The sequence below is a fragment of the Gekko japonicus genome, unplaced genomic scaffold (genome assembly GCF_001447785.1).
Source record: "Gekko japonicus isolate JY-2015 unplaced genomic scaffold, Gekko_japonicus_V1.1 scaffold3462, whole genome shotgun sequence".
Lineage (NCBI taxonomy): Eukaryota > Metazoa > Chordata > Lepidosauria > Squamata > Gekkonidae > Gekko > Gekko japonicus.
In genome coordinates this window covers 76,543-97,877 of record NW_015172655.1, presented here as the reverse complement: position 1 = coordinate 97,877, position 21,335 = coordinate 76,543, and the positions used below count along the sequence as shown (strand labels likewise).

Sequence of the window (21,335 nt, the reverse complement as noted above, 5' to 3'; positions counted from 1 at the left end):
TGATCCAATAAAGACTGGAGTCTTTCAGGCTTATGTACAAGTAATTTACAGTTTATTATACAAAGCCACATCCAAATCTTTACACTGAGTGACGTAATGCTCCGCTGCGCTCGCATTCCAAAAAGGAATGAACAGTTCTGTACATCACTGAATATATACAACCACTGGCCAATCAGAGCCAATGCTGAGTCACTGTTACACAGTGCTAATTAGCTCTAGCAATACCCAGCTAGAACCAGTCAGAGCCAGCTCTTATGACACTTAGAGCTGTCAGCTCCTGTCAGTTAGATGCCTATGATCTACAGCATGACTTAACATTACATAGAATACTGACAATACTGAAGAAGTATCTTCTATTTTAAGTACCTTTTAACGACAACTAAAATTAAAATAAATAAAAATTAAATTAAATTAAAAGGCGTTCCATGTGCCTTGGCGTCTAGTCATGCTGGCCACATGACCATGGAAATGTCTTTGGACAGCGCTGGTTCTTCGGCTTGGAAACGGAGATGAGCACCATAACCCTAGAGTCGGATTCGACTGGCTTTCGAGCAAGGGAACCTTTACCTTTTTTTTTTTTTAAATGACAATTACAAACAGATTTGCAATGCAAGCAGTGAAGATACAGATGTGTGTCTTAGTGCTAATCCAGGCTCTACTGAGCTGGCCAGTTGTGCATTTGGATGTTGATAGAAATTTGCATCCCCAGCATTGCTGGATGTTTGAGGCTCAGAAGCTGTGACTTGATGGCTGAGCTTCAGTGCTAAAGGTTGGTGTTTTCTCTTCCACTGCTGTGGGTGAGGGTGATGTCTAAATATGAAACAACAGTGGTGAAGTCTAAATCTAGCATGCTTGATTTGTTTTGGAAATGCATAGCTGCCTCTCTGGACCTGCTCAAGGTGGCTTACAACAATAAAACAAAACCAGTCGGTACAATAAAACAATTCACTAAAACAAATAAAGTAACAAAATTAGTCAAAACTAGCCCACCCAGTGACTAAATAAATAAAAACAGATCCATTAAACCTGGACAAGACAATTAAAAGAACCAGAACATAAAAGAATATAAACCAAACGGAATAGTCTATTTACTAGACTAGGCCTTGAGCTAGGAGTAGATGATAAAATACTCCAAAATAACCCCTTAGTTAAATGCTTAGGTAATGATAAATGTTTTGGCCTGGTGCCTAAAAGCAGGTAAGGTAGCTTCTAGGTGAGTCTCAAAGGCAAGGCACCACCACTGAAAAAGTCCAGTATGCTTGTCAGCTGCCAAGCAGGGCTTGAGAAGAGGATCTTAACTGGTGGGCTGGAGGCTGGACAATACCCTGGCCTTCAGGTACCCTGACCCCAAACCAACCAGGAGCTTATAAGTCAGAATCAGCCCTTTACATTGTGCCTGGAAACAGATGTGCAGCCAGTGCAGATCTTTCAGGACTGGAGTGATATGCTCCCTGTATTCAGCTCCTGACAATAACCTGGTTGTCATGTTCTGGACCTCTTGTCATTTCTGAGCAGTTTCCAAAAGCGGCCCCATGCGAAGCGCATTACAGTGTTGTAAGTGCAATTATAGTTGGTCAAGATCCAGTGCTATCCCAAAGCTGTTTAAGTCTTTAAAATTAATAGATCACATCTTGGAGTGGACTGTGGCCAGTCTGATAAAGAGAAAAAAACGAGGTGCTGAATTCTGCACTGTCTCTCTTCTATCTCTCATTAAAGTAAAGGGATGTCTTCCAAAGGGGCTTTCGTGTTCTAACGTGTTTCCCAGAGTAAGTTTCTTGGTATTAATGAGTCTGTGCTGTTTATTCCTTTATTACAGGTTGGTGAAGATTCCATTGAGCCTGAAGGCCATAAGACAGACCTCCCCCTTGATAGAAATGTGGCTCCACCTGTGTCACAGCCATCAGAAGAAGCCACTGTCCGCATTCATTCCCCAGAGAATACCTTGAATCCAGTGAGAAAGGTACACAGCTTTCTTTTTTTTTTTTAAGAGAATACTTCTTTAGTTATATATGGCTACTTTGAAGATTGCCTCTCCCTCTCTGTCTGGTTACGAGAATTAAGATTAAGAATGTGTTTGATAGAAACATTAACACTTCATCCTTGTGGTTTTTATCTGTGGTGGCCCATATCTTTGGTACAAAGCGAGTTACCCATATAGGGAACCTGTCACTGTTTGTGCCTGTCTGATTTTGTTGGTGTAGAGAAGAATGTATGGGAAGGCATCTGTAAATTTCATTACAAACTGAGTGAAGAAGCAGTTCAGGGTAAAAATGCCCTTTTGCAATTGGGAGTGTACCATGTTTAATGAGTTCTTCCAGCGAGTTCTCAGTTTTAAAAAGTCCTGCTTTTTGCTGAGAGTTCTCTGAAAGGATGGGGAAAACTGGACTCAGTCAGGAACTCCTCACCAACTTTCTACCTTGCCCACTCTTCCCTTCTGTTGGTTTTCCATCTCTTTCTCTTTCCCAAACTTTATCTTGTGGTGATATGAAGAGAAAATCAGCAACAGGGGGGTCTAAGGAGAATAAAAGGTCAGGCTTGAAGTTTCCACTATGTTCCCAACTCAAGAGGAAGCTTTCTGAGTAGCTTCAGTAGCTCTTCATTACTACTCGCAGTGCTGGAACTATTAGTCTTAGTTCTTCCTTGCTGAGTGGTTGAGCCAGGAGGAGTGAAAACTGCAAGTCCCTATAAAGCAGTGATAGAGAGCTCCCACACATGCTTGCGATACATTCCAGCACCTGAGAATGTATGCAGCATGTCAATGAATCTGAAGCCCAGAATGCAAAGAGTTCTTTATATGTAGACTGTGTCCAAAGGTCTTCCAAGTTTCAGGAGCAGCTTGTCAAGTGGTATGAGAATTGTGTCCAGAAGGCACCTTCAAGGAAGTCGTATTGTATGCATGGAGACATTCTGTATTGTGACAGCCTTTGGCTACGTACACAATAAATTCTGGCATTCTGGATTGCATGGAGATACTTGCATTGTCCTTTCAGTGCAGGCCACAGTCTTTGCCAGTCAGGGAACAGGAGCAGCTTGTCAAGTGGTATGAGAATTGTGTCCAGAAGGCACCTTCAAGGAAGTCGTATTGTATGCATGGAGACATTCTGTATTGTGACAGCCTTTGGCTATGTACACAATAAATTCTGGCATTCTGGCATGCATGGAGATACTTGCATGCATGGAGATACTTTCAGTGCAGGCCACAGTCTTTGCCTGTCAGGGAACTGTCAGAACCCGCAGCTTACAACAAAGTACACACATTCAGGAACGGTTATACTTTTATTGCAAAGCTACAAATGCGGTAACACAGGCACTGTTAAGAATGGCGGCAACCCATTGAGCGTAATAGGATATAGGGCATTCGTATGCACCCCCCCCCCCCTGGCATGGGCCAATTAGCTAGCCTCCCGCACGCGGGACCAGCTAGGAAACCGTTAGGTGGGAGAAGCTGGGAAGCAGTAGTCTCCCACGGTACATAGGAGACTTCCAGACAATACAACCTCCTCCTGCACATCTGTAGAGATAAGCATTTCAGCACAGGCAGAACAGCAGAGATAGGAATGCAGGAGCCATTACCAAGACACAGAATGAACTCACCAACCCCCATGGCAGCATAGCTGACAAGAACTCAGGAAATAAATGTAACAAGGATGGTACATGTAGTCATATTTGCATCTAATTATCCTTTTAGCAAAATGCCCATACATTTTTTTGCATAACTGCGTGCGGCTGGTAAAAAAAAAAAGTGGGCGGATGAAACAGGGCAAGGGTTCAGATATGTCTGCCTCCTTCTGTCCAGTATCCTTCATCAATGAGTACTCATAAAGATCTCTACAGTTATCTTAATGAACAGACTGAAAACCGTCATTGCCCAATAAATCCACATTGACTAAATAGGATTAATTGCATGATGACATCTTGTGGACAAAATACACTTTATGCCATGGTGAGCACAGGCGAAGACCTTCTGGCCCTTGCTGAGAAAGCATTCGATTACATCAAATAGCCATACCTCCAGTATCTGTTCTCCAGAAGCATCTCGCCCTGCGATTTCCCAGGACTGCTCAGGCCAATTATCAGTGTCCTCATGAACTAAAATCAATAAACAATGTTTACTCTGATCCCTTCCGTTACTGAAGAGTTACTATACAGGGTTATCCTTCTCTTCATTGATATATGCCCTTGGCATGCAAAGAATACATAGCCACCCAGGTGAACCATGGGGAATCCGTGGACACAAAGTGTGATATTTTCCTGATGATATGACAGTCTCCATCCCTAGTGTCAACTTCCTCAGAATCCATTGCCTTGGATATAAAATTAGCTATCATCCAAATGCAATAAGTGTACACCTATCTCTTGAAGATGGCATCCGTGTCTTTTATTCCTTCCCACTGAGAAGTTATCCCTTCCCATGGACCTGCTTGGTTCAGATGACACCTGGCCCTTCCTCTCTTGGGCTCCATCAGTGGCCAGCAGGGGAGGGAGGGAGGGATAATAAATCCACTTTTATTTCCTTTCCTCATTCATATATTTCTTGTGTCAGCCATTTTGAAGTTTTCCTTGAAAACTTTATAACTATGGCTGCGGTCACACGGAGCATTAGCCACGCTACAGAGACGGAAGATAGGCGGATTTTCCGGGCGCGATCACAGCACCACATCTGGGAAGCGTAGAGCTCCCATGGCTTACCCGAGGCTTCCCGCCGAAGATGCGGGGTAAAAAACTAGTACCTCTGAGGTACTAGTTTCCGGAAACCGCGGGGCAAGGGCGGGCGTCTGATCACGTTTCCGGTGGCATCTGGCGCCCACCCATGTCCTATCGTGAAAAGGTTCCCCACCCCCAAGTCTCCACGGATGCGCACAAGCACCCAACGGAGCACAAGCCCCCAACGGAGCATGCGAACTCTTGGGTTTTAAAAAAACCGACCCCGCCGATCAGCTTCTTTGCCACACTGCAGGAGTGACGTATGATCGACACCTCCCCGGCACCTCCCCCCAACCACGGGACATCAGCGGGACGTTTGATCCCGCTGCCACGCGGTAGTTCGCTCTGGGGCAAACAGCCACGCCTCCCCCCGCGATATCCAGCCCATGTGACCGAGGCCGATAAATAATACTAGTGATAGTTTCTCCTGGTCTATCAAGTCATGGCTTTACTTTGGAATATTATCGTGCCCTCACTTTCTGACCTACATGAACAACTTTACAATCGGCTCCACAAAGGTGTGTAAAAATAATCCTCTGATAACTGAAAGACACCAGTGTGCACTACTCTTGTTCTTGTGAACCTCAGGAAGAGTCATAGTGCATGTGAATTGCCTTCTCTAGGATCCCATTTTGATTTCAAATTATTCTGCTCTCTCTGTCACCACAAGCTCTTGTAAAATATCACAAACTGCTTCCTGACTTTATCTGAGATGGGAATAAACCGTGTCAAAACGTTCTGAACTCAGTAGACCTGTGGTGAAAGGAGGTTTGTCAGTTCCAAACCTGGACTTGTATTTTGCAACAGTTCAGCTGCCATTCTTAGCAAGATGCTTGCATCTCTCCTCAGAGCATCGGTAGACACCAACAGAAAAGCATGCTGTCAAACACTGGATATCCTGATCTGGACTTTTCATATGGATATTCCTAAATACACCTCCTCATTAAAGGCACTCAACTCACTTGGAACCACTGGAGAAGAAAAAAAAAGCTGGATCTTGGCCTGTTTCATTGGATGCCTATTGAGCACCCTCCAAAATTTGATACTTGGACGAATACTAAGGAGATTTCCTCCGTATAAACAGCAGTGCATCATGTGATAGACTTTCTGGCTGCTGAAACTCCTTTTTCCGTGAGAAAAGAAAGTGGAGCCATCATCACTTCCTACGCAGCAGTAGATGCCAAAGTGCCGCTTCTGCAATAAACTGCATTAAACAGTATGTGGGATACTAATCAATATTTTCCAATCATATTTGCAACACGTAGCCTTATCCTCCAGTGACCTTACTATTACTGTCTACCCGGTCATGCTTTCCTCATTTTTGAAGGAGACGTCTTCTAATATTGGGAAAGGAACCTAGAAGAAATATTAAATGAACAAATTTGGCAAGGTTTCGAGACCTCATTCACTGCTTCCTCCGTTGGCACAAATGTTACGGCCTTCCAAGTTAAAGCCCTTAACAAGATGGCACGTCAGTCCGGTTAAGCAGCACTTAATCTATCCAAACTGTATAAAAACTGTGGACAAATTGAAATATTATTCTGCTTGTGAGGAAAGTGTCGAGCTGTTCAACAAGGGTGAGGACTTGTGGGGTTTTGCCCTGAACTATTTGGTACCAGATTGTCACCCCAAAGGCATGCTTACTGACTGTTTTGGACACGGCACTCTGGTTTCCCTGACAAAAAGCTGCTAAATAATTGTACATCATGGCAAAACTTTGTGTCACCAGAAATGGGAAGTTCCTCTTTTATGCTCAGTGGCGCCATTGAGACTGGACTTTGGGGAGGAGTTTGGAGCATGGCTCACTGGGCCAGCAGGAAGGGCCCAGAAGGAAGCTGTAGTTTTGCATCTGAAGTAGATGTTATTAGGACATTTTAGAACATGAAGCCCTGAATCTGAAATAACCTCACTGCAACACTGTTTTACCAAACTGCAGTGGCTGAACAAGGTATGGGATGTGACTAATATATAAGCTCATTGGAACTTACTTAATTTTATTATGGTCATAGATCAGCCAGCAATAATATAATCATTGGAGTCAGCAACACATACAAATGAAAATGTACATAGAGTAAGAAAAAATATATAGCCTTATGATAAACTAAATTCCATGTAACTCACATAATGACTAAAACAGTTGCAACCGTGTCCTTCCTTATTAAACAAGCTGAAGCACAAAATTTAGCCGCCTTAAAGGGCAAAGACAAACACATGGCGCATAGGAGGTATGTGATTATCTCCCTATGAGAATATTTGTAAAAGTTATAGAAGACTGGAAATCCAGCTAATAAGAGTAGTGCAATAGCTGCTTGATTTCCGCCATGAATGTGGCCTGCTTATCATCTGATAATCATATTCCCCAAATAAGACTGTTACGCTGCATGATCATACACCACTGTCTCCTCTGCCTCGCCCGACCTTGTAGAGCCCCCCACTGTCAACTTAGCCTTGACAGATTTTTAATTTTTTTAAAAAAATCATGATTTGTGTATTTGGAAGCCATTTTTGTTTTTGTAAGTTTGTTCTGTATCTTTGTCTTGATTTCAGTGTTTTCCAGTATTTTTCTTACCTTCTTATAGTGCATGTTCCTCCAAAGCTTCATGGTAAAAAGTTAAAAGGGGTGTGTGTGGGTGTGTGTCCAGTCATTTAGATCCAAGAACTCAGATATAAATTTCAAAGAGCTGCTGAAACAATGTTATACACATTTATTTTGGGCTGCTGTGTGATAACTGGAAAGTGACTGTCAGAATGACATTCTGCTGTTATCCAATAGAGGGGGCAGTACATCTATGCGACTGTTTCCATCCTTAAAAAAAATAATAACTGGTTAGAATGGTGCTGTGCAGGACCATCGTGATTGCGCAAAGACCACAAAAGGATGGCTGAGACATTTGTGTAACCCTAACCTACATCGCAATTACAATAGCAATGAATTTAGAAAAGTATGTTGTCGAAGGCTTTCACGGCCGGAGTTCATTAGTTGCTGCAGATGTTCCGGGTTGTGTGGCCGTGGTCTTGGCATTGTAGGACCTGATGTTTCGCCAGTAACTGTGACTTGCATCCTCAGAGGTATAACACAGAAAGATGGACCACGGCCACACAACCCGGAAAATCTACAGCAACTGTTAAGTATGACACTTAACTCGGAGGAACAGTTCAACAAGCGATTTCAGCTTTATTTCAGTGAGAACAGCATGAAGGCTTAGTCTTGTAAGGACTAGACCCGCTAGACAATTTCAATAGGCAACACGTCAACTTATATACAATTCCGGCTGAGATGGCCACGCCCACAATACTTTCAGTATCCAATCATCTTATGTTCATTGCAACCAATCATAATCAATACATAACATCCAATCAAAACCATTCCCTCCAGAAGGCACACCATTGGTCAGTATTTTCATGTCTTACACTCCGCATAATGAGCGATGCTAGATTATGCTTTTACCATTATGTCTCTCAATACATAACAGCAACTAATTTGGAAAAGCTTTGCAATTTATCCAAGAACAAACTGTGGTGCTCTAAATGGGCAGAAGGTTCAATGAAATATTACTCTGGGCTAAGATTATGGGTGCCCTGACCAGGCTAGCCAGATCTCATCAAACCTCAGAAGCTAAGCAGGGCTGGGGAGGCCACCAAAGGAGTCCAGAGTCACTATGCAGAGGCCGGGAATAGCAAGCGGCCTCTGAACATCGCTTGCCTTCAAAACCCTATACTGTCATCAGGGGTCATTTCCTGCAGGAGCGCACAGGAGCGGAGCTCTGGCAGTAAAGAGCCCAGGGGGCGGGCACATGCAACAAGCCCCACCCCCTGCTCCCAGCAGCCCTCAGCCAGAGCAAGAAGCAGCCAAGTAAGTTGCAGAGCTCCTCCTGGCTCCCCGGTCCAAAACAGTCCAGTGGCACCTTTAAGACCAAGTTTTATTCAGGTACAAGCTCTCCCTCCTCTGCGAGGACAGATCTGCACATCCCCCCCCCCCATAGCTAGGAATCCAAAAGAGTCCAGTGGAGCTTGAGCGGTGGGTGTTGCCTTCTGACACACTTCCGGTGATGTCAGGGGGCATGGCATATGCAGATAAGTTATGCTAATGAGCTCCTGCACCTCTTTTTCTACGAAATGACCCCTTACTGTCACCATAAGTCCCCTGTGGCTTGGTGGTAATTTCGACTGTCACTATTATGGATGGTATGCAAAATATAGGAGCCACGTGTATATTTGTTGCAAAAAACAAACAAACCCCAAAGCAAAACAAAAACAGCAAAGTCCATGAAGGTTCTTAGGGATCCCCGAGAGCAGCTCTGTGCATTTGCTGTGCTGATAGACAGGCAAACAGCTTCACGTTTGTGGGGAACTGGATGCACCAAAGGAACCCAAGGTCTCTACTTCATGGCCCCTCACATTTTGTTTCAGGTGCTTCATGTTTCTGCAAGCAATTTTTTAGATAAATAATAACTGTATTATTGAAAGCTGAAAAATCGCTTACATTTTTGCAAAGCGGCTTTGTTTTCGTAGCTGTTATTAAAATCACTAATTGAAATAACTGCAACAGAGGCAAGAGAACCCATCGACTGATGTCAGACATAGTGTTCTGCCCCCCCCCCATGTCTTTTTTACTGTCAAAGTAAGAAGTATTCAGTCTGTAATTGGGCAGGCAACCTAGTAACAGTAAAATGGTATTGTTTCCTCTAGTGGTATTTTATTTGGGGGGAAAAGCACTTTTGTGTGTGTTAAGGCAGATGTCTAGTTACTATAGTAATATTGTCATAAGCAATATGTATCATAATTTTAATTGCTGCTTGGCTGCTATGGTAAATAGGTTAAGAGTGAACAAATTGAAACTGAACCCTGAAAAGACAGAGGTAATGCTGGTTGGAAGACAGAGATGTTGAAGGACATTGTGCCCCCCACTTTTGATGGAGTTCAGCTGACCCTTAGTGACTCAGTTAAAAGCCTTGGGGTTATACAGGACCCAACGTTATTAATGGATAAGCAAGTTAATGCAGCTGCAAAAAAAAAAAAGCTTTCTTCCAACTCAGTGTAGCCCAAAAGATGGTCCTTAGGCAGGACTGATCTGGCCGTGTGCATCCACGCCACACTAATGGCGAGACTAGACTACTGTAATGTACAGTACATCGGTCTCCCATCAAAATAGATAGATAGGTAGATAGATAGATAGATAGATAGATAGATAGATAGATAGATAGATAGTTTATTATGGCATCCAGCGAGTAAATCAACAGAATCGCACTGACGTTAAAAAACATACCGACTACAGCAATAAAATAGCTAGAATAAATACAAAGGATATATTAAAATACATTAAAAAGTAACAACAAATAAATACTACATAAAATATAGGTTAGCAGATCAGCTTAGAAATAAAACGTGATTTAGCGGGCTTTTCGACTACAGCAGCAGGCGGTACAGAATTTGGCAACAGCTTTAGAGGTAGACTGATTTTCATCTGACAGCAAATAGTTCATATAATCAGATTCTGTCATATCCTTCAGGTCCCAAGGGGGGTGCCTAATGCTTTTATCCGTTCAGAAACTGGCATGATGACAATGGTAGCCAAACTTACTCTGGCCTCACTTAGGTATTGGCTTAGAGTCAATTTTCACCCACAGGGCCTAATCCACACGTTACTCACAGAGAACTTCCAGTCAAATTGCCTGAAAGCTGTTCATGACAAGCTGCATCTTCTCGGTCTTTCCCCTCAAGCCATTTTGGCTCTGAACTGGGACCAGGCTAAGGGAATCATGAAAGAAAGAATAACTGACATTGAGAGGCAGTCTGATCTGGCTCCCATCAAAATAAATTTGGAAACTCTGATTGGTGCAGAATGCTGCAGCTCGGCTATTATCGGGAGCTAGGTGGATCACGCATATCACTCCCATCCCGCAGGCACTTCACTGGCTGCCCATCCATTACCAGGCTCAATTTATGGTATTAGCTATCACATGCAAAGTGCTTCATGGCCTTGGACCCTCATATCTGCAAGACTGTCTTTCCCCTTACACTCCGCCATGACAGCTTAGCTGTTTGGAGTAAAGTCTTCTGCAGGTGCCAACTTGCAAATGGGCAAAAGTTTTTTGGGCAGGAACGCACAGGAACGGAGTTCCGGCTGGCTCCTGAGTTGGCCACACCCAGCAGGAACTCATTAGCATAATAGGCCACACCCAACAGCAGAAACTCATTAGGATTGGCTACAGTAGGCGTGTGTGGCCTAACATGCAAAGGAGTCCCTGCTACAAAAAAAGGCCCTGGGTTTTGACAACAGACAAGGTAAACAGAATAAGGAGCAAAAGGTGGGTGTGGCTGGATGACCACACTTCTGGCAACACGGGACTGTGACCTAATATGCTAATAAGCTGTGGTGTCAGGGTGTGGCCTATTATGCTAATGAGTTCCTGCTGGGCTTTTTCTACAAAAAAAGCCCTGGGCAAAACCAACAACTGCCCGTATATGTGCCTTCTCTGCATGTGGCCCCCACCTTATGGAATGGCCTGCCTGAGAAGGTCAGGAAGGCTCCCGCTCTCCTGGCTTTCCGCAAATGATGCAAAACTGAATTATTCCAAGAGGACTTTTCTGTGTCGGTAATAGTGTCCCACGGTACTAAACGCTTCACAAAGTTACTTGGAAAAATTATTAGGGGCTACGGTTTATACTACTGTGCAGAGGTTGCTGAAACTGGGATCCTACAACGTGATTTTTGCATCATTTAATATGTCATGTTAATACTTATGTTTTGCTATAGTTCTACTTTTAGACTTCTGGTTGGTTCCGCAACCCTAATGCTTGTGGCATTGTTAATGGAATGTTCTATCCTGTCGACTGTAATGACTCGCTCTGTGTAATCTGCCATGACTCCAAGTGAGAAAGGCAGACTATAAAGAACATAAATAAATGTACAAAGTAACACAAAGTTTTGATTTATTTATTTTTTTGGTATTCTCTATCACTCCGCCTCCTTTAGTTAATTTCTGTATCATAACTATTCTTTGGAAGAACTGTGGTAACTGATCATATTTAAATAAATCCATGTACATTTTCTTGAGGAGCTGCGGTGGTTCAGGTGGTTAAGACGCTGAACTGCAGGCTGTGGAAGGTCGGTAGTTCAGCAGTTCGAGACCCGAGTATGCCGCGTGACGGGGTGAGCTCCCGTCTCTAGTTCCAGCTCCTGCCAACCTAGCAGTTCGAAAGCGAGAAATTGCAAGTAGATAAATAGGTACCACTTCGGTGGGAAGGTAACAGCGTTCCGTGCGCCTTGGTGTTTAGTCATGCTGGCCACATGACCACGGAAACGTCTTCGGGCAGCGCTGGCTCTTCGGCTTTGAAATGGAGGTGAGAATCGGATTCGACTGGCTTTCAAACAAGGGAACCTTTACCTTTACCTTTACATTATCTTAGTTAAATATGGATCTTTTTTTTTTTTTTAAAGATAGATGATGTACACTGATTCAGTTGATGGACCTTATATTGTAGTACTATATACAACTTTGTGAATGATCTTTCCGTTCTGGGGGGTCCTTCCCCAAGCCTGGCAAAATGGATTGTATATCTGAAGATTCCAAGGACTGAACATGAGACTTAAGTGCAAAGATTGTGCTCTACCTGTGATGTCTCTATTTTTTTGTTTCCTTTTCCAGTTTTTTTTTTTAATTTTCTCACCAGGCTGGGGCTTGGATCCACTGGAAATTTTTGTGGACAGAAGAGATTCCACCTATATAGAAAGACTTCCTCCCCCGCTGCAGCCCAAAAGGGCCACCCCAAAGGGACTGACCTCCCAGGAACAGCGGGGGGGGGGGAGTCAGTGAAAATCACCCCCTTCCTTCTGCAGAAATTCTCCACTAAATCCAAACCTGGAAGGGTGGAGAGAAACTAAGGGTGAAACAATTAGATACTGGCAAGCCCTAGGCCTGTAGGACAGAAGCTGTTTTGACATACCATTATTGTGGAACATCAAGATTTTTGTATCACGGTAGTGAGTAACCAAACTTCTAGCCTCCCTAAATAACATATGTAATTTTGGAGCCTTAAGATCCAGGCTTAAAACTTGCTGTGCTGCTACCTGTATGCTTAAAAAGTGGAGACATGCTGCATTAGAGTAATGTCAGGTTTCCTTCTACTGATATCAATAAATTAGCACTCTAGCTGTAATATGGAGACCCCACCGAACAGGACTAGTGGTCTAGTGGTCACTTTGATATTTGATAACTAGAGATGGGCATGAACCAAACTACGAAGCAAAATTCGTCACAGATATTGCCTTGTTTGTGGTTTATGAACCAAAGTTTTCGAGAGGTCTACCATCACGAACTTCCACGAACTTTTAAAGCAGTTAAAGTCCTTTTAAACCCTTGCTTTCTGTTCCCCCTGAAAGCTGCAAATACAGCTGAGCAGCAGGGATCAGCCTGTTCCCTGCTGCTCAGCTGTTTCAGGCTGCCATGTGCAGTCCCTTTAAAGTTTTAAGGGGAGCGCACAAGAATGCTCAAACTGTTCAGTTGTTTTTTGGGCTTTCTTGTGCACAAGACAGCCCGAAACAGCTGAGCAGCAGGTAGCAGGCTGCTTCCTGTCACTCAGCTGTCTTTCGGGCTTTCTGCAAACCCCATTTAAAGGGACTGTGGTCCCTTTCAGTGGGGTTTTCAGGGCCATGAACCACACACTGGGTTGGTTCAAGAACAAACCTCCCATGAAACGACACCAACTGTATTTTTCCAGTTCGTGCCCATCCCTATTTATCACTGTATCACCAGCTTATTCCTGAGCACTTTAAAAGTACCAGGAAATAAACTGGAGATACAGTGATAAAATACTGAAGTGACCACTAGAGGGAGCAACATATGTGTGGAAAAGGGGGGAAAACTCAACGCAGTAGGGGCACACAGACTAAAATGATGCATGCAAAAAAAGCCCTATGTTGGGAAAGGAAAGCAAATACTGCTGAAGTCCTCCTACCCCAAAAATTATATCCAGATGCCTCCTTTCACTCCAACTCTGACAGAGTAACCCTGCATAAGTAATACCTCTAAACTCAGCTGCAATGTCCAGTTTGGGTGCCCGATAACTTTTTATATTCTTGTGTTTGTATTTGTCCAGAGACCTGACCTGAGCTTTGATAAATCCATGCCAATTGGTTTTTCCACCGAAGCAGTACCTATTTATCTACTTGCAATTTCTTGCTTTCGAGCTACTAGGTTGGCAGGAGCTGGAACTAGAGATGGGAGCTCACTCTGTCTTGCAGCACCCGGGTCTCAAACTGCTGAACTACTGACCTTCCACAGCCTGCAGTTCAGCGGCTTAATCACTTGAGCCACCGCAGCTCCTCTGACAGATTAACCCTGCATAAATAATACCTCTAAACTCAGTTGCAATGTCCAGTTTTGGTGCCCGATAACTTTTTATATTCTTGTGTTTGTAATTGTCCAGAGACCTGACCTGAGCTTTGATAAATCCATGCCAATTGGTTTTTAAAAATTCAAATAGCAACCCTAATAGGGCAATCCTAAAAAGAGTTAATGGATTGTGGAAGGTGTAGTTCTGTTTGGGATTACAGTGTAAATGTCACATGGCATTATGCCAGCACTGTATAGACGTTACTGCAGTGGTTCAGGCAAGTAGATCAGCTGGAATAAGGATCAGGTCCTTTGAGCTCCTGGTAGCCAGGATTTCTGGAACATTGGCTGATAAACCAGAAAATTTGGGTGGTGGTGGTGGTAGGAGCAGTTCAGCAGCAGATTAGCCAAGTTTATTTCTTTGACCTGGAAAGGATGATAAATAATACATGATGCTGCTCCTTCTACTGGCTGCTTTTTCTTCCTCCCTCTGTAAAACCATCTCCATTTTCTTGGGATGGAATGCTTAAGACAATGGAGCTAATGCGATCCCCCCTCCCCCCATGGAAGGGCTTTGAGGCAGCCGCACTATTGCTGGGCAAGCCAAGCAAAAAGGTGTAAATGCTTCTGGAAGTGATGAGTGCGTTCTGAGTTAGCTTCCGTCAACTGCCTTTGAGTCGGTGGATTTGTTTAACCTTGCAGCATAATGAGCTGCCAGGGGGACTGCTCCACTCCTGAGCCGCCTGCCTTACTTTGCAGCCATTTGCTCTCAGTAATTTCTTTCCAGTTCCAAAGAATGGGTGCAGTCTTAACAAATCCTAAACCACGACTTTAATCAAGGTAGGCATTTGCACCTCCACTTCCCTCTGGGGTTCGTAATGCATGTCAGCACGGGGGCCTTTTAAAAGAGGGGGCTACATTTGTGTCATTCTGCTTTGAGCTCGTTATTTATCGTTCCATTTTCATGACCGAAAGCAGAGCTTTATGTGTTTTGCTGCCTTGAATGGCAGCCTGGCATGCAAAAAAAAATGTCACATATTTCCGTGCCAGGAATAGCTTGAAATTAGCACAGAAGAGTTTCACCTGCAAATTGCTGCTGATCAGGCTGCTGTCATAAAGGAAGGGGCAGTCTTGGCCATTGTAGTTGAAATAATCTGAGATAAAGGTGACAAGCTGTGCAAAACAGTCTGCGATGTCAGATAACTCTCTCTCTCTCTCTCTCTCACACACACACACACACACACACAAGCAAGCAGCCTTAGGTTGGGAGAGGAGGCTGATCTGGAGCAGAGCCATGATGCAGTTTCACTAACTCATATCCCCCCCACCTCAAGCCATTTTTGACATTAGCTCTTTTAATCGACTGCATTCTGTGTTTTGTGCAGAAGGGATATATGCCTTTCCTAGAGGGCACTGGAAGAAGCCAGGGATGGAGAAAGAAGTAGAAATGAAAGGGCAGATGCAAGCTGGCTGCAGACATTTGTAATGGTTCCTATATTTGCAGCAGTCTCTGTTTAAAATGTCACAATCAAAATACCAACCATCACTGTGCAAGAATATATAAATGAATGTTTTCTGTGTTCCGAGAATGGGATCTTAAGGCAATTGTACTTTTTAAGCAGCTCCGATCTGCTGTTTAAAAAAGCCATCACACCTTCTCTAACAGTGCACAAGTCACTAGAGGAGAAGAGGTTTCCCCTCACCTGCTAATGGCGAAGGGAATTATTATTTGAGAGAGAGAGAATTAATAGGATCTTAATGAGCCTTGCTCCCAGTGCATTGTTCACTTCACTCTTAACAGCAGCTCTTTGGATCAGAATGTAGAGTACGTCAGCTTCTTACTGTGAGCTTTGATATAGACATGTATATTTTTGTACTGAATGATCATAATGTTTCTTCATAAAAAAAAAATAACCACAGAATTAACTTCTGCCTCCAGGGAGAAACATATGGCAGTTTGATAGCCTCCTTTCCCCCCTTTCCTCCACCCCTCTAAAATTAATGTTTTATACCGACTTGATGCAGTCTATTATGCTCCTTTCATACCCTTCCTGTCACTGGAACATTAATAAGGGGAAATAGATACATGTTTCTCTGTAGAATTTAATCTTTTTAAAGGTATTAGTTTCAGATCCATCAGGTGATCCTGCAAAGCCCTGTTGTTCAGAGTTCTGAGGCTACAATGTGCAGCAGGATCAGACCAGTTTCTGCAAATGGCTCAATTAAAAGAAAGTATCGTGATACTAATATGAGAAGCTGTATCTATGGTTATTGCTCCAAACTTTGCTACTGGCCTTCTGGAACCTAGAAGGTCAAGAAATGTGGGATTCAGGCAGCCATAATGAGACATACACAGTTAAGCATGAAATCATTACAAAGGGCTTTGAAACTGAAGTTGGCTTTGCACATTATGAAAAGATGAGGAGCAGGCCTCCCTCATGTACCATATTGGGAAACGAAGGTTCAAGGGCTTTGAAACTGAACTTAGCTTTGCACATTATGAAAAGTATTCAGAAAAATGGATGTGCAGTGGTTTTTGGTTGACTTCAGAATACAGGTGTGTGGGATGGTTGAAATGCAACTGGGAAAGGCTTGTCTGGCCATGAGGATACACTTCATAGCTTCTTGCTGTCTAGATTTAACTGGATGATATGCTTCAGAATCAGGAAACACAGTGCTACAAATGAGTGACTGTCATACATCATGAAAAACTAGTTCTGTTATTTCTCTTCCTTCCCTTCTTTCCCCACTGTACTGAAAAGTTTCTAAAGTGATGTGCAGCAACCTAAAAGATCATAAGGGCATAGATATAGGGCTCTTTTTGTAGAAAAAGCCTAGCAGGAACTCATTAGCATAATAGGCCACACCCAACAGCAGAAACTCATTAGCGTATTAGGCCACACCACTGACAGCACAGCTCATTAGCACATTAGGCCACACCCCCATGTTACCAGAAGTGTGGTTATCCAGCCACACCCACCTTTTGCTTGTTATTCTACCGCAACCCTAGAGTCGGACTCGACTGGCTTTCGAGCAAGGGAACCTTTACCTTTACTTTATGCTTCAGAATCAGGAAACACAGTGCTACACTCGAGTGACTGCTATACATCACAAGAAACTAGTTCTGTTATTTTTCTTCTCTTCTTTCCCCACTGTTCCAAAAAGTTTCTAAAATGATGTGCAACAACCTAAAAGATCACAAGGGCATAGAAATAAAATGTTCCTGCCCAAAAATAGCCCTGGAAATAAAATTACGCAACATCACAAACACAACTGAACTATGAAGACCTCAAGGAAAGTACGTTTCCATGTATAATGAACTATGCATTGTCTTTTCCAGCATTCAGGTTCACTGAACGTTGTGGGTTTATCAAATGCTTTAGAAAGGCAGTTGACTTCAACAAGGGTATCTAGGACATCTGATCTAAAAGCACAAGATGTCTCTACTGTAACATCTGGCCAGTCCCAAAGTATGCCACACGTCACTGATGTGCAGCTGGAAGCTGTGCCAAGTTTCAGCTTGGCCCTGGACAGAACTGCAAATGACTTGAGCTCTGAGACGACAGACCACTTAGTAACAGGTGTCATGTCCCTGGCGGGTGCAGTGTGCAAGGTAAGAACTGTAGATATATCGCAATGGCAGGACGTTTGCTTAAATGGTCACCCCTAGTCATGTGACACGGCACTATTCAGATCTCAGTTGTGGTCTTCTGCATGCCCCATGTAACACTGATTGTACAATGTCCGATGCAGAATAAATGCCCTTGCAGATTGTAGCCCACAGCATTTAGCTTGGAAGTTACTCATGCTGCTGACTTGGCTTCTTTTGTACAGGCATAGGCCCAGTCTGCATCTAGCATTTGCTCCGCCATTATACCAAACCCACACTGGAACAGAAATTCCCGTCTACATTGCATGCCACTTTCACTTTGATTGAGTGTCACATTTTATGACAGTGTTCAGACTGCATGCCGCTTTCACTTTGTTTGATCCCTGGTTTAATGGTGGCTGTCTGCAGAGATTTATGTCCGTTTTATGGCCATTCGGGGGTGACTCTGCAGTCAGTACGGTGTTGGCCCGGGGTAGTTGAATGTGGTTTTGAACTGCATCTTTTTCTGTTCCAGTGTGGGTTTGGTAAAACAACTGAGCAAATGCTAAATGCAGACTGGGCCATAGAGGCTGTCTATGTGCTACCCATTAGTATCAAATGGAGGCAAACAAAGGTGCGCGCCTACCTTCACAAAAACTGCAGCCTTCATCTAGAGAGCCACACAACTGGTTCCATGTGCCAAAAGGAATATTGAACTGGCATTTCTTGAATAAACCGCATTTGTGCCTTGTATGACCCTCTTAAGACACTGCAGGCTGGGGGTTCCAAAGTTCTTTACAATCTCACATTTTAGTCTGTGATTCAAAGGGCGAGTAGGCAAAAGTCCCATGGACCAGCTTTTTATTTCTTTATTTGATTTCTAACCTGCCCTCCCCTGCACTGCAAGGCTCAGAGTGCGACTTAGGGCTCTTTTTGTAGCAGGAACTCCTTTGCATATTAGGCAACACACCCCTACTGTAGCCAATCCTCCAAGAGCTTACAGTAGCCCTTGTAAGAAGAGCTCTGAAAGCTCTTGGAGGATTGGCTACAGTAGGGGTGTGTTGCCTAATATGCAAAGGAGTTCCTGCTACAAAAAGAGCCCAATGATAAAATACAATACAATAGAATAATTAAGGATAATGCCAACAATTGTTAAAATTGAAATATAATATCATTTATGGCACCATTTAATACCACTGTTCCTGAGCCAGCTCCACATATGTGCACAGTAGATGGTAACTGATAATACAGGAGGTGTACAGGTGAGTAGAAACAGAAAAAAGATGGAAACATGCAGGGGGAAGCCAGTGCATATAGGTCTCTGCCACCTCAACCATCAGCCTGGTGGAAGTCTCGCAGGGGCCTGGATCTCTCCTGGGAGATTCTTCCACCAGGCTGGCGCCAGAGCTGAGAGCTGAGAAGACTCTGGCTCTGGTTGAGGCTAATTGGACCTCCTTCAAGCTGGGGATCAGTTGAGGATCCACAGAGCTGTTGTTGATCCACAGAGTGTAACGCTCTTTGAAGGACGTACCAGGAGAGACGGTCCTGAAGGCAGGGGTCATTTCATAGAAAAAGAGGTACAGGAGATCATGAGCATAACTTATATGCATATGCCACACCCCCTGACATCACCGGAAGTGTAGCAGAAGGCAACACCCACCGCTCAGGTTCCACTGGTTTTGGATTGCTAGCTATTGGGGGGGACGACGTGCAGATCTGTCCTTGCAGAGGAGGGAGAGCTTGTACCTGAATAAAACTTGGTCTTAAAGGTGCCACTGGACTGTTTTGGACCGGGAGGCTAGGGGGGAGCTCTGCAACTTACCTGGCTGCTTCTTGCTCTGACTGAGGGCTGCTGGGAGCAGGGGGTGGGGCTTGTTGCATGTGCCCGCCCCCTGGGCTCTTTACTGCTGGAGCTCTGTTCCTGTGCGCTCCTGCAGGAAATGACCTCTGCCTGAAGGTATGTTGGTCCCAGACTGCATAGGGCTTTAAAGGTTAAAACCAAAACCTTGAACTTTATCCAGTATTCCACTGGGAGCTAATGCAGCAGGCAGAGCATCGTTTGGGTATGGGCTCTTAATGGTGCCCAAGCAAGGACACGCACCGCTGCATTTTGGACCAGCTGAAGTTTCCGGGTCAGTCTCAAGGGTAGCCCTGCGTCGAGTGCATTACAGTAATCTTTTGGATTCCCAGCCTGTGTGTGTGTACCACTATACATGCAGGGCTCTCTGAGTCAGGACAACCATCTTCAGAAATGTCATTGTGCTCTTCTGTGATTATTTTGTCCAGACTGAAATTAAAAATCAATTTGTACATTTCAGTGTAATTTCCCCCCTTCTAGCTTGAAAATGAAGAGTTTGGCACTGTGAGTTACCCTCTTGGAAGTGACTCTGCTGTGGATGAGTCAAAAGACAGTAATGAGTATGTTCTTCCTATGCAAAATATTCTGGAAGAACCTATTAATCTTTCAGTGAAGAAGCCTCAGCTGTGTGCCTCACCTCCCATCTGTATCACCAACTCTTCCTGCATACAGCCCTTTAATCCACCGCTACCAAGACATATTGAAGGTACCAGGTTTTTCTTATCTTCCCCAGGCTTTCTGAATAAATTCGATTGAGTCTGTTTCAGGATCACTGCAGATATCATTATTTCCACTTCTGACATAAAGTGATGTGTGCTTTTCATTAACAGATGGATTCTGAACTGATCTTTGATTTCTGAAATGCTTGCCCCTAATCGTTATGAAACCACTTTCTGATGAAAAATGGGATATAATTTTTTTTTAATGATTGCTTAGGTCTTACATGGTAGCAGTCCTCTAAGCAGAGATCTAGAGCTTTCATTGAGTTTCAAATCAACCTAAAGATGATTCATGCTAAGAATATGGGGTACTTCAAACCTTGCTAATTTGATCACAGATTGATCCACAGTTGTGGGGATGGGACTAATTTCACTAATGCACCAAAATAGAATGTGCAGCAGAGAGAAAAAAGGGGGTAGTCACCAATGCTCCCTCTAAGCTGTTGAGTCTTGTGAGCAAAAATTCTACTTTGTGAGCTACTGGCATTAGAAGAAGGAGTGGAGAAGAGATTGGATTTATACCTCACCCTTCACTTGGAGTCTCAGAGCAGCTTACAAATTCCTTTCCCTTCCCCTCCCCACAACAGACACCCTGTGAGGTGGATGGGTCTGAGAGAAGTTGTGAGCGAGTGATTTGGTTTCTGCATAAATTAATTTTCCCTGGATCCAACCTTCCTGAGCAAAGACAAAAATGTGTGAGCCGAAGGCTAAAAAACTGTGAGCTAGCTCAACACTAACTCAGCTTAGAGGGAACACTGGTAGTCACCACAACTTTATGGAGCGATTTTCACCAAGTATCCATCAGTTCATCATCATGCCTTATTTCCTTTTAAATGAAACAATCTCGGTATTGCCAGCAACAGGCACCTTTTCATGATGCGGAGAAAGGGGTTGGTGTAATGGCTTCAAGTGAACTTTCTTTAAGTATTCTTTTGGCATTCTTTTAACAATATAGATGCGCAACTTGTTCTGCACTAAGATGTTTTATGTATGTATATACAAGAACTGGAAGGGCACAGTTTTATTTCAAGGACATGCAATTAACATAGCTTGGATATTACCTTCAAACACTGTTCTTCTCCCAAACAATCATTTGTGGGCAATTTTGTGTGCTTAGGGCCCCGGTCACA

At 43.7% G+C, this 21,335-nt stretch overlaps 1 protein-coding gene across 1 annotated transcript in view; it reads left to right on the top strand.

Annotated features, from left to right (window-relative positions):
* The window catches only part of TRIM66 (tripartite motif containing 66), a gene marked incomplete at its 5' end in the record, with an annotated part of 54,468 nt that overhangs the window by 21,877 nt on the left and 11,256 nt on the right, over window positions 1-21,335 (top strand). The window contains 4 exons of the mRNA XM_015421735.1: window positions 803-899; window positions 1,817-1,960; window positions 17,380-17,652; window positions 19,967-20,192. Coding sequence (XP_015277221.1) covers window positions 803-899; window positions 1,817-1,960; window positions 17,380-17,652; window positions 19,967-20,192 — 740 coding nt within the window. The remainder of the gene's footprint in view (window positions 1-802; window positions 900-1,816; window positions 1,961-17,379; window positions 17,653-19,966; window positions 20,193-21,335) is intronic.